The sequence below is a fragment of the Triturus cristatus genome, chromosome 7 (assembly GCF_964204655.1).
Source record: "Triturus cristatus chromosome 7, aTriCri1.1, whole genome shotgun sequence".
In the NCBI taxonomy this organism is placed as follows: domain Eukaryota; kingdom Metazoa; phylum Chordata; class Amphibia; order Caudata; family Salamandridae; genus Triturus; species Triturus cristatus.
The window spans coordinates 1,479,346,575-1,479,360,752 of record NC_140590.1 but is presented as its reverse complement, the minus strand read 5'-3'; the positions used below and the strand labels follow the sequence as shown (position 1 = coordinate 1,479,360,752).

Below are 14,178 nucleotides of genomic sequence, written 5' to 3'. Positions count from 1 at the left end.
GGTTCGTCATGTTAACCACAAAATGCACCGTCGCTTCAATTATTCCATAGCGACTGTATGAAAAGCTAGTGGGAGCCGAGCAGGCACAGAGGAGACAAAGGGTGAAGAGTACAGGCAGAAAAAACGAATGTATGACGATACAATGCAAACATTTACAACGCAGTTTTTACATCGCATGCCATCACAATGCATTTTTAGAAACTACACTTACAACGCATTCCATTACAATGCATACCATTACAAGGCATACCATTACAACACGTATTACTTTTAGGACAACAGTATTGTAAGTGTTGGATAGTGTAGGGGTAGAAATTACTATTCCCATTCCAGTGAGTGCAACAGTAGGGTAAGTGTTGGATAGTATAGGGGTAAAAATTACTATTCCCACTCCAGTGAGAGCAACAGTAGGGTAAGTGTTAAATAGTGTATGGGTAAAAATTACTATTCCCACTCCAGTGAGTGCAACAGTAGGGCAGGTGTTAGATAGGAGAAGGGGTAAAAATTACTATTCCCCATTACTTAACTTATATTGCGTTGTAATGACATGCGTTGCAGTGACATGCGATGTAATGGCTGCGCAGCAATGGCATGCAATGTAAAGCATGTTGCGTTGTAATGACTGCATTGTAAAGGTAGTGCGTTGTAATGACTGCGTTGTAAAGGTTGTTTCCCAGAAAAAACAGAGACTGTGCATCCTACATTTTAAAAAGTGCAGGAAATCCCAATACTGTGCATTTTTTTGTCAGTGTCTTTATTATCTAACACTTGAAGCAGGTTAAATTCATCCATTATCAAAGAAGGTATTTACATCTGGGTAAAGAGTTGTGCTGCAGCATGTACAAAAGCACTGCCTTAATTCGTTCACATTGTGTTGTTGCGTTTCATAATGCAATGCAATACATAATTCAAAATAGTTGATGAATCCGACTTGTCTGAAAGTTGAGCTGTCCAGGAGTGAATAGGTCCACAAAGTGGCTGTACTCCACCCTTTGGGGAGGTGGGCAGCCAGCCTTTATCTTAAATAGATGACGCCCATTGGAACCGTGTTGTTTCCGTCACCTCTATCACTTCATCAGAGCTGGGTCTGTTGAGTTTTTAGTGGTGTGATGGGGAGGTGTGGGTGGGTGGGTGGGTGGGAACTGCATCCTCACCTGTAGGTAGAGAGATTCAGGTGAGATATTATCTCCTTCTGCAGCAATGTATTTGTATATATAGCCAGAGTGTATTGTGGCATTTACTAGGCCTTTCTCTCCTGTAATTATGGGCTCACTCCAGGTGCTAATGTCTGGCTGATTATTACACATAACAGTGTTTGTATTTGCCCTGCACCCATCCATGCTTCAAAGGGCATATTATCTAGGAAGTGGCGGTGAGAGGCGTTAGCCTTCTTGGCTTAACGCCTCTCATCGCCACTTCGGAAGCGCCAGGCTGCACCATATTACCAATGATATGGTGCAGCCTTGTGTTTCCCCCTGCGATGGCGCTAACTCTCACAACTTAACGCCAATCCAGGCACCCTTGCACCAGAGTGCAAGGGTGTCTGCGAGCAGGGAGGTTTGTTTATGTACAGGAAGGTGTCCCTTCCTGTACATAAACAAACCTAAAATGCCATTTTGTAACTTACATGTGTGCTGCATCATGCAGCACACATGTAAGTTACAAAATGGCATTTAAAAAAAGGTTTGTTTATGTACAGGAAGGGAAACCTTCCTGTACATAAACAAACCTTGGCATTTTGCTTTTTCCATGTGTACTGCACAAGCCAGCACACATGGAAAAAGCAAAAACGAGGAGAAATGAAGCATTTCTCCTTGTTCCGCCACCTTAAGACCAGGATTTTCCTGGTCTTACGTTCGGCACTGCCACCTATCATCGCATTTCTTGATAATAGGTGGCAGCATCGAGGTGAATGGGTGTTGCGTGGAACGCACACTGCAACACCCACTGCACGCCCCTTTCACGCTAATTTTAGCATGAAAGGGGCCCTATTACCAAGGCAGCGTTAAGCCACTTAACGTGGCTTTTAGCCACGTTATGTGGTTCAAAGCTGCCTTGGTAATAGGGCGCTGACCCTATCGCCACCACAACGTTGCACAAAGTGACGTTGTGGTGGCGATACGGGCTTGGTAATATGCCCCCAAGTTCTTTCTCCATGGTTGCCAACTTCAACTTCACCAGTTGGAGTTGAGAAGCACTGGAGAAAGGACTGGCGGGGCGGGGGCTCCTTTGATGGAATAAATACACTTAATTCACTGCATCAGCTTCTCCAGACTCTTCTCTTGTGCAACCACCCGTACCACACAGAGGCAGCCTGCCTATGATGCAGCCGCCTAGAGATGATACCACAATACATTGGCATGCCTTTGAGTCTTAGTATACAGAAATCCTGCCAAAATCACACATTGAAACCAGTGGGGGTATAACTTGTTCCTCAATGTTTAGGGTATGAAATGGGAGAAATAGTTGAATGTCAGAGAAGCAACAGACAACAATACATGTTTTTAACAATGATCCAAATTTGATTCCCAAGGGTTATATTATTCTAGATAAGGTGCACTAACCCTGTTTGCGCCATGCAGCACCTTTTAGACAGTGCACCTGGTACAGATGGTCGACAGTGTGCCTTATAGTAGATATTGCAATGTCCCCCTGGTAAGACGCAAATTTGGGGCAGCACATTCATGAAAGGCGAAGAAGCTCTTTGGAGCAGCTGATCAGTCTTTCACAGTGCAGGCAGGTACCCGGTCTGAATTTCAAAGGGGAATAAAGAGTCCCCTGCAGGCAGATGTCAGGGGTTCCAGACTACCCACTTTACCATCTTACAGCAGTCACCCACAGAGGGCCCACTGACTGTGCTCCCCATCTTTGTGGCTGCATGTGCTCTGGTGCTTTTTGTATTACAGAAAGGGTCACAAGGCATTCTGAAGCCACTTAAGTAATAGCAAAGTGCCCTGGCATTGCCACTTCTGTAATAGCAGAGTGCCTCTCAGAAAGCTTTGTGCCCATGCCGTAGGCACCCACAGCTCCTGGTTTCAGGTGAAGTCGTCAATGAGGTCTCATGTATATTGCAAACATCAGGAGTTGGAAATGGTGACTCGGGTAAACCTGTTTTGTGATTTAATTGTAGCATTTGCTTGAATTTACTTCAGGTCAGATAATTCGTTAGTACACATAGACCTCTAGTGGCCAAATTAAAATATGCACTTGGGTAGCCACTAAAAGTAATAAAAAGGTAAGAGGAATTGAAGGACTCTTGTAATTTACCATTGCTCCTCCAAACACCTTTCACATACATCCAATCTGACGCAGCTCTACCACATTTCTCAGTCTAAGTCCCATGTGCTTCCAGGCCTGCTCAGTAAGGCAAAGCAGGGCTGATGCGATATTTAGTATGAAATGAGCAAAACAGTGACCTGTCCCTCTCATTTAGTTTTTAATATTCCAGTAGAGTCGGCAGGGGAATTGTAAGCAGATAGATATGAGAGCAGATACATCGGTTCTTCCCATTTTAATATTGAGAGCCTCAGTGGCTTTCTGTTGTTGACAAAAACAAAGACAGTCTTTGTGGTGACTGGAATGCTAATTTTGTTTGCTGCCCCTTTGGTAATTGATAAAGCTAAGATGATATAGTTGAGCAAACTATAGTTGTATTCAATATTGAGAGCCAGAGCATCACCTAAGAATCTTTCAAGAGCTCTTCAGGTAATGCTGTGCAAAACAAAAGCACGTAAAACAGTCTCTGCCAAGAGGCCTGGAAGCTCCGTAACTCAATTGCAAAGCAGGAATGTGATTACTGTTTTCTCATCCGATGAACCTTTTGTAGTTAACTGAAAGTTCATGGGAGTCAACATTTCTAAAATAATTCAACTTCTATCTAGCCCATGTGGTCCCACAAAGAGGACCAAGAATCAGTACATGAAGTTAAGGAGTTTATTGCAAGTTAATAATCAATCCAATATATATGCAAATCAAGAACATATTATAAAGATACAGAATTACAACTGGCAAGCTGACACATCGAAAAATATTCAGATTCAGTAGCATAAGACATACAATGAACACAGTTACCGTAATACAGATAATGAGTAATAGAAATTGGTGTTCCTTAATGGAACTCCTTCATAAACATGAAAAGATTCTAAAGTCATCTAACCGAAGACTAAATCTAAGATGCAAATGAGTCATTGGGGGAAGGTCTGAGAGGAATTCAGAAGTGGAGGAATGTGCCGGCATTATTGAAAACTGAAGTTAAGTGCTTAGCATAAAGCTACAAACTTGCAAGCGAAACAGAGAGGCCTGTACCCCCTCAAATTCGAAAGGGATTTGGGTCTGAGCTCTAATGGTATGAGACTGATCAAACCAAGAAATTCCAAGACAATCCTCACTTTCCCAACCTCACCAGAAACTCAATTGTGTCTCCTCCCCACAGTAGGTATTGGCAACATCCTTCGACTTTCCCATCCCATGAACTTAGACAGTCTTTGCAACCATTTGATGATCTCCTCGTTACAGATACGCGATGAATAGGAGGCTTCTTTTGCTCATTAGCTCTTCATGTCCATGCAAAGAGTTCTCTTCTCAGCCATCAATATCCATAATACCACAAATCTCCTTTCTCTAGCTTTGAAATCATGAGAACACACCTGCATAACATGAAACATTCAATGTCCATTTTGAATATATAATTATAAATGCACATGCAATTTCAGAATAAATGCACACACACTTGAGTCTCTACTTTCTACAGTGTATCCATATCAATAATGTGGTTAAATGCTTCATTTCATGTAAATAATGTTGAGACACACCAAGCATGTTGTGTCAGGTGCACGTGACAATTGTGCTCCTGTGACATGTAAGGGTGGAGCCTAAATTGCACTACTCCACATTTCTCATCAACCAAAGACACAATACAAGATGATTAAATGTCCACTGAAAAGCCGTCTCTCTATTCCCTGTATTTCCATCACAGCATGAGGCTGTAGAGAGCTGTCTCTAGCCAGACATAAAATAGAATATAGGCACTGTCTTTGTAAAATTGGACCATAGACACATGAAACATAGGAGCTTGGAGTGACTTTAATTATTTCACAGTATGTCAAGACAGAGAAAGTGGAAATTGGACTAAATACAGTTCTAAAGAACACTAGAAACTGTGTTCAAGTAGGCTTATGACTATATTTTTAATACATTTCAAACGTTTATTAGAATTCATAAAGAATTACATGATAACTCCCAAGAACATGTGGATGTAGTAGATTACTAAGAATATTCTCAAATGTAAACATTTTGTACATGAAAATGTAGACATGTGTGCTCCTGCATGTGGAAGTATTTGCACTTTCACATTTTCCCCCCACTGGAAAAAATATATTTCCTCTTTGATCCATCTCTTCCTCTACACTGCCACATTTTGGCGGTATTCCACACCAAAGCTCCCTTAAAAAGTATTTTTTATAAATTGACTGCTACCCCTTAAAGGAACAATGCTTTTCAGGGATTTGTGAGTATTCATAAACTTTTAGGTTTTTGGCTTTCAACCACCTTTTTCAGGTGTCTGTGGGCCCGATTCACAGAACTAACTTAAGACAAAATCCTAAACTTACTACCATTTTGATATTCACAGAATGCACTTACTGCTTTTGGTATTCACAGAATTCACTTACTGCTTTTGGTATTCACAGAATGGATTTACGACTACTAACTTTACGTCCGCACTTGGGCCGGAAATTCCAGCCCGGAGGCGGCGCTTCCGGCCCAGAGGCGGAGCTTCGGGCCCGGAGGCGGGGCTTCTGGGCCGGAGGCGGTGCGTCCGGCCCAGAGGTGGAGATTTTGGCCATGGCTAAATCTCCGCCACTGGCCGGAAGCCTCGCCTCCGGGCCGGAAGCTCCGCCTCCAGCCCGGAAGCCTCGCCTCCGGGCCGGAAGCTCCGCCTCCGGGCCGGAAAGTCCGGCCCGAGTGCGGACGTAAAGTTAGTAGTCGTAAATCCATTCTGTGAATACCAAAAGTAGTAAGTGCATTCTGTGAATACTGAAAGTAGTAAGTTTAGGATTTTGTCTTAAGTTAATTCTGTGAATCGGGCCCTGTAATTTGTAATGTGCAACCCACCAGGTGAGCAGATTTAATCACTCTGGAAATAGCACCATACTACAGGTTAGTAAGTGTGAGAAGATCCTGTGAATGAGTAAAGTGGATTTTATCTTACAAATGCAGATAGTTGAAAGCCTAACTCTGACAAAACCCTTCTAAGAATTGGACCTTACCTGACCAGTGACAGCTATCTCTAGGCAGAGTGTTCCCTGGCTTGCAGTTTGCAATGATTTGACTTCAGATGATTACATACCACGTTACTCATAGTGAATGACTTTAAATCACCAGTAGTTAAAGTTCTGGCACTAACAATATCCTTGCATTGAATGCACGTCTCCATTCATGATTCTATCTTTGATTTTGCTTTCAAAGTCCTCAGGTGTTTGGGGATTCCAGCTCGTGTCATCACAAACTTCAGCTCCGCCCATGATACAAACGGAAACTTGAGTATTGATGTATTTTACGACAAGACTGGAAAACCCTTGGATAAGAGTGATGACAGCATTTGGTAAATATATTAAACCATTCTTTTAATGTTCATTTAACTGTCAAGGAGCTTGTGGTAATTGAAATGCCTCTCTCTATCTTATAGTCTTCCTTAAACATCATTGCCCTGGCTTCGCCAGTTCAGTATAGGCACAGAAGCCCAATTTAAAGCTACATGAATTTACTGAATATTGCTGAAAATTACTACCACTCTAGTTCCATTTTCTAAAATTAGAAATTACCCGTCGGGTTTGGTGAACTGAATTCCCTATGTATCACTGCTTATCACACAATCAAAATTGGCGTAATCTGTTGAAATTTAAAATGAGAAAATAGCAGAAGGTGCAGATTACAACTATAAATACTTAAAATTCATATATAAGAAATGTACTGTCACTGATATTCTAATTCCAAGATGTCAGTCTCGATGAATGCTCAGTCACAGATTATTAACTTTGGATCGGAAATTCTTTGTAATAGGGCCCTAAAAGCTGTGGTTCAATGTCCAAAACAATGCTCCAAATTAATTCCCTTTTGTGGATCAAATTCTTGATTGCACAGCTCTTATTGAATATGTACTCTGGTAAAATCCTTATATCACATTTCGATTGTCTGAGAGAAAATTTCCCCGAAAGTACATATCAGTCTGATTCTATACTGTATACCTTCACAAATTTCCAGGAATCCAGGTTACAACCAAAAAGTAATTCTCCACCCACTCTCCCACGATTAAATAACAGGAGGGGGATTATTCAATTAAAGTTTGGACCACTTGTGAGGCAATGGGTTCTGCCCTTCGAACCCCCTGGACTTTTTGCTTTTTTATCAACTAGTTTTGACCATTTACAGTGGGTGAGCATTTAAACTGGTGACTTACCCATGGTAAACATACAGTAAATGGACTGCACATGTTTACCGTCATGTCCACCTGATAAAATAAGGACATGGCAATGAGCAAGGGTAAGGGGAACTTGGCTAGTTACAAGTGAACATGTGTGAGGGCTTCACATGTGGAACTCCTGTCCTGCACAGTCAGGTAACTGCGCACAGGTAGCCTAGCACAGAGGAAACTCTGCTGGATTAGATATTAACTTGGATAGGCCTCAAAATGTTAGTGTCTCACTTCCCTTTAGCCTACAGAGGCCGGTGGCATGTCGAAATGGAATGGAACCTGTATATCAAGCCCAAATGTGTGAGTTCCAAGATGATGTCTGTACAACTTATGGTTCATACAGGATTGTCATATTTCTCTGGCTCAGCTCAGGATCACAGCTCGGGTGCCAAGTTAATTACATATGTCTCCAGCAACAAGAACGAAGGCCTCCCAACACAAAGGGAGAAATTTGCAGTGCTTTACTCAGGTGCTGAGGAATAAAGGGGTGGGGATGAAGCATCTGCATCAATAAATCAGCAGCCACACTGTACCAAGGATGGGCCAGCCCAAGCCCACTGGACAAATGAGGGAGCCCAAACCTCTGGAGCCAGCACAGGAGGGACTCCCCTTTTAATCTTTGCTGGCAACAGCCCTGACAGTGATACCAGTAAGGGGCAGAGCTAAAGCCTCCAGAGGAGAGGTGGACAGTGACTCCTAGGTGACACCATTTTGAATTGTCGCACAGTGCTGTGCAGGAGGGTTGGGACAGGAGCGGAGATGTGTTGTGGCACCCCAGGATAGGTCAGAGGAGCCTCGCTTCTCGAACCCCCCCCCTACTTAAAAGTCCTTGTACAAGGATGAGAGCTCTCTTGGTGGTGTTTTTCTGCTGGACACTGAGACTGGAGGCAGCAGCCATGGGCAATTGAAAGAGGTAGCCCCCTGATTTCCATCTGGACAAAGGACTCTGACTACAGTTACCCCCAAGTCCAGTGGGGCTTTCCGCAGGACCAGAGAAGCTGGTCCCCTTATACTACTAAGGAGAAGTGTGGGGGAACAATGGGGCTTCTACACCAAGGAAGAGAAAATCCCCAGAGGAGAAAAAAAAGAAAGGCTGGTGCAGGGATCCAGGGGCACCAGCTCCCTGCAAAGTGTGACACCTTTGAGGCCAGGAGATCTGATGAAAATGTTCATGCCAGGTGCTAGGGTTTGCCACCAATAGCAAAATGAGCCATAAAGCATATAAAACGGCCCAACAGGGCCAGAGATATTAGTAGGAGAAAGATGTGACCTTTGATCCCTCCCAGAAGATCATGAAGTCACTGAAAGGAGTACAGCTATTAAAATACTGGGAGGGGGATGCACAAAGCCCTCTCCCCATGATCTCGAGGGCCCCACCCACCATCAAGAGGAAGGCCGTAACACTGCCGTGCTCCCACAAAGTAAAGGGAGGGGCCCAGGATCCCCCTCCAGGCCTGATGTCTTTGAGGGAGAAGTGGTCCAGAAGGAGGGGAAGTGCCCCAACAGTTTCACCAGCTGTGGTGGACCTGCCCCACTCCCTGTGCCAACAAATGAGAAGATCCCTGCCCTCGGGCAAGGAAAGAAAGAGCTGCTGGCTCCTGCGGAAGAACAGGTGGCAAAGGAGCCAGCGGGGCAGCCAGGGGTGGGCTCCCCTAACATCTTGAGCACAGAGGGGCCCGAGTGGGACTGGGCACCCCATAGCTAAAAAAGAAAAGAAGAAAAAAGCTAGCTACATGGATCAGTAAAGGAAGCTTCAAAGCTACTAAAACAATATGCACAAGCTCCTGAGAGAGTGCCCCATAATGCCCAATGTTTGTGAATGTGGGTACCACAGAATGGCAGGGGCACCACCAGCACCCCAAAACATGTGTTGGGGAGGCTGTAGGACTGCAGGAATGCCCCCCAACTGTCCTTTACTTTATAACAATTCATAGGATCACTGGATGGTTTTGTATGCTTGTATGTTTTCATTCACACTTCTATAAACACATTCATTTTTTTGATTGAGGACATTGAGTAGCAGATCTGACTTTTAGGTCCTGAAGAAAGCCACAACACCTCTGTTGGGGGTTAAGGTGCTGAAACATGTCAACCCTTTTCTGACACTAAAAGCGGTTCTAGTTTCTTCCAGCATTGCCCTGTTTTTAAACCTGGACCAGGGAAGCACGAATAAAGGATTTTGCATACTCTGTAGCTAGTTTTAATTCCACTTTCACATTGCTCTGCTGCCCCCACTACACTTAGCTCATCATTTGGGTATTTAGTTTACCTTTCTCTCAACAACAAAACATCCCTAAGCTCCTCCCTCTCAGTGAGGAGTCAGATTCATACTGACAAACCCTCTCCTGTGGTAAAGAGGGATTTGTCATTAGTAGGTTAGAAATGCCACTTCTAGAAAGTGGCACTTTTCTGCTCTAAAACTCTTTGTGTGCCTTTTAGTTTGACTCTAATCCACACTGGGGGATTGGGGAGCACATCTGCGCATTCCCCATAGACAGCTATAAACATTGGGCATGCAACTGGAACAACAGACCTCTGCCATTTGAGGGCCTGGATACATAGATTGAAGGAAAAGGTTTTGATTCTTGGCCTCTGGGAGCCAGACCATGGCCCCACTAAAAAATTAAGATCTGCATTCCACAGACCCATGGCAGATAGGACTGAAATTTAGAGGAGATAGCATGTGGTTCAAAGGGAAACCCTCTGACCCACCCCCACTTCAAAGGCACACTACGGTATTACTACTGGTGCCATACTTCAGCAGGGTAGAGATACACTTGTGACATCAGACCGGAGATCCTGGAACTGTGTGGTGCACACTGCCAGAGGAATCTGTTGTGCACAAAGAGGATTACTGCAATTGGAAGGGACCATGCAACCTTCTTGAATATTGGCTGGTCTGAGCTGACTACCTGCTGCTGTGTGGCACCCAGAAGTATGCTCTCCAAGAGCTTGTTGGCTTTCCCCCTGTTTTCTTGTGGAGGTCTAAAGGACATCAAAGACCTTCCACGAGGGACCCACACCATCTACCTGGTGAGCGGTGCCTTCTTAGGTGCCTACTTTGTCTGCTGGATTCCCACTGGTATTGCTTTGTGAGCGTGGAACTAAGTATTGTGCCAGGAGACCAGATTGCCTGTTGCAGAGTCCCAAAAACACTGGAGTAGTTTCAGGAGTATGTTCCCTACCACAATACTTATAAGCGTCTTATTGGTGGTGATCCAATTCACCGGTTACAGGGCCCCGCATGGCCTACTTCATCGATCCTGCTGCATCTCTCTCATGTGACACTCCAACTGCAAGATCATTGTCTGCAGTGTCCCATTCACAGGTTGCGACCCTTCGGAGTTGGGGGCGCACCAGTACCAGTGCCCCATTCTTCCTCGTGTGGCACCACTGAACTTGCATCTGTGTGTATGACTAGAATTGTCTGGTGTGACTCAAGTCAAAGTGCACCAGACGCTGTGCCTCATTTCCAGGGAGGCACGGAATTCGCAACTCTTCATTGTGTGTGATCAGAATTGCCAGGTGCGACTCAAATCACCGTGCGCCAGATGTAGTGCCTCATTTCCAGAGAGGGACGGAAGTTGCAACTCTTCATTGCGTGTGACTAGAATTGTCTGGTGCGACTCATCTCAACACGCCCCAGACATTGTGCCTTATTTCCGGGGAGGTGCTGAGTTTTCGACTCTGCATGGTGTGTGACCAGAATTGTCTGGTGTGACTCCTACCGATGCACACTAGACGTTGTGCCTCATTTGCCGGAATGCACGGATGAGCTGATTCATTTTCCGGAGTGTCTGGACTGCTGGGGAGCAACTTCAATCAACGTGTGTCCTACGGGTTGCCTCCTTCTTCAAGAGGCTCCCCTGCTTCATCCCCATTCATCGATTCCTCTTTTTCGTGCCCTCAGTGCGGCAGACCAACTCCCATCTCCTCACCTGGCCCGACGACTTTATGTTGTGAGGTAGTATTGCCTGGATTGGGCCTGGGAGGTGAGAGTAATTGACTGGGCTAAAGAGTGCTTATGAGAGCAATCAGAAGTGGATCTCAAGAGTCAGCGTGACCCCCTGAACTTCAGAGAACTGGGCGGGTGGGGATTCGAATATGCTTGTAGTTTGAAAATTAACATTCCTTGTACATAAGTGTATTCTTCAAATACATCAGCATTTGCGTATGCAACTTCCATTCCTTTCACACATGCACATCATGAGCAATATATGCTCTGGTGGATAAAGTCAGATGTGTGATGAGCATGGAAGCAGCCACATCTTTCATTCACAGACTAGTGTACCTGGTCCTGCCCTCACTTGTCATTGCATCATATAAGACCTCATGTAGCAGGGTGTTGGAGTGTGCATGGTGGCTTCACATACCTTCTCTAGAAGGACAATTCTTTTCCTAATTTTAAAGGCACAGTGGTAAAAGATAAGACTTTCTATCAATTCTATAAAAAGGGCACATACTAAAAGTAATTGTCGTTGTCCAGCAGTGTGTTAGCCTTAAAGACAAAACATGAATTTGTTTTGCAATAGATATCTGCATGGCAGATAAATATAATAGATGGATAGTTGAGGAGGCAATGAAAGCTCAAACTTGTTTTTACTGAAACTAGCTGTGGTGGGCCAGACATAGCAAACCAGCCTCATTACTAGCACTGGAGTAAAAAATTATGAAATAGTTTCCTATGTCATGGATTGGGGAGATTTTAACTTTCTAACCCCAGTTCAGTATTTGCTTCAACGTAAGCATTGGTGTAAGTTAACAGACTGTAATAAGATAGACTGTAGGACTATGCATACATTCAAAACATCCAATATTTTTGTTTTTCCCCTCGCTAACAAGATTTCACATTTTGCTCTTTTAGGCATCAAACCCTATCTGTTTTGTATCGACTTCAAGATTAATTTGGTGGAAAAAAACACTAAGGGCCTCATTAATGAGACGGTTGCATCGTATTTGCACCATACAATGTGGTACATGTGTGACGCAAACCTCTTAAGTTAAATTTTTTAAGCTATGCAAAGCCACTTTGTGTGTCCTTGAGTGGATTCAAAAATTTGGAGTAATGCAATCCAGCGCAAATCGCTGCATTCCATTGCTCTGCCCTGGGTAGTCATTCTATGGGCATTGTATGGGTGTTCCGACGCAACTCCCATGAATTCTGACATATCCCCAGATTTACAAGAACTTCTAAACCTGGGGATGTGCCAAAAACTTACACCTTCCCAGGGGAGCCGTAGCAAGTAGAAAGATCTCTGTTTCTCTTTGTTTCTTTATAGAAAGAGGACAATTATTCCCAGGGTTGATTTTGTGCAGGAAGATGCTCCTCCTGCCTAAAAACAATCCTGCATGCAACACAGGCACCCTTGCAGCATGGTACAAGGGTTCCTGCATTGGTGCTAGGATGCAAAAAGGGCACGAGAGCAAGGCAAAGGACAGTAATGTGTCTTATTGACTTAAATACAACACATTACTATCCTTTTCCTGTCACGCAGCACAGCAATGTGACTTGCAGCGCTGCACTGCATGACTTCCTCTTAAATGAGGCCCTAAACTCCAACCATACATAATGTTTACTCACTAGGCAGTAACTTACGACTGAAATAGATGTGCAAATTGAATGCACTAATATTTTGGTATGTAGACAGACATTTGACCATACATTTTTGGAAAACAACGTCTTATTGAGGAGACTGGGTTGGAAATATAATTCCGTAGGGAAGGAAATTGCCAATCAAACACTCATGTTGTTTGCTGACAGTAATTGTAACCTACCGTCTTTGGATTTGTAACCTACCTCCTTGGAATCATCAAAGTTGATAGAGATATGAGGCACCAAATTCAATCTCTATATTGGCGAAATTGCTAAATTGCATGCATGCCACCAAGAACAGATATTTCTGCCATATATAGAAACTAGGAAATCATTCTTCTGGATGTCATTCTGTAGTAAATAAAGCTGAGAATAATCTGAAACATGTATTGTAGACATTGACAAGTAATTGATTTGAGCAAAACCAGGATAGATCATGAATTTATCTAAAAATGGTTAACACAAAGGCAGTAGGAATGTGTGTTTGGGTAAGTTTTTTTGGTTTGGATAATGATATGTCATTGGAAGATTAAGTGCATAGCATAAGTCTGAACCAGATCAATTTTTTTGATTATGTTATAAATAGGAGGCTACCCGCCGGGGATGACAGGTTTAATTTTTGGATGTGTTACATGAAGGTGCCCTGTTGCCTCGAAGCCTGCTTCGGAAGTGTCCTAGGCATATATCTTTATAATATTCATATTTTATAACATGGAAAAAAATATTTTATTTCATAAACAAGTTGTTCAAAATAAATTGCTAACATTCACTTGGTAAACTGGGATGCCCACAAAGGAAAATAACAGCCACACTAAACCACATTGATTTAAAAAGAAAAACATTACTTGTCTCTGTAGTTAGAGGTTCAAGCAATACCCCATCCAGCAGACCCATTTCAAGGGACACCCTCATCTCTAAAGTTACTGCAAGTATATCAGGCATTGAGAATAGATAGACTGAACCTGGGAAAAATGAAAATAACATGCAGAATTCTCCCAGGACATGAAAATCCAGGCAAAAATACAAGATATTAGCACCTTAATACTTTTAGGTGTGGTGAAATAAGGTACGGATACCAAAAGGTTTTTCAAATATGAATGTATGTATGTATGTG

At 43.4% G+C, this 14,178-nt stretch overlaps 1 protein-coding gene across 1 annotated transcript in view; it reads left to right on the top strand.

Annotated features, from left to right (window-relative positions):
• LOC146812214 (protein-glutamine gamma-glutamyltransferase E-like) overlaps positions 1 to 14,178 on the top strand; it is a 354,915-nt gene that overhangs the window by 275,211 nt on the left and 65,526 nt on the right. Inside the window, exon 9 of the mRNA XM_085619244.1 lies at positions 6,466 to 6,601. Coding sequence (XP_085475370.1) covers positions 6,466 to 6,601 — 136 coding nt within the window. The remainder of the gene's footprint in view (positions 1 to 6,465; positions 6,602 to 14,178) is intronic.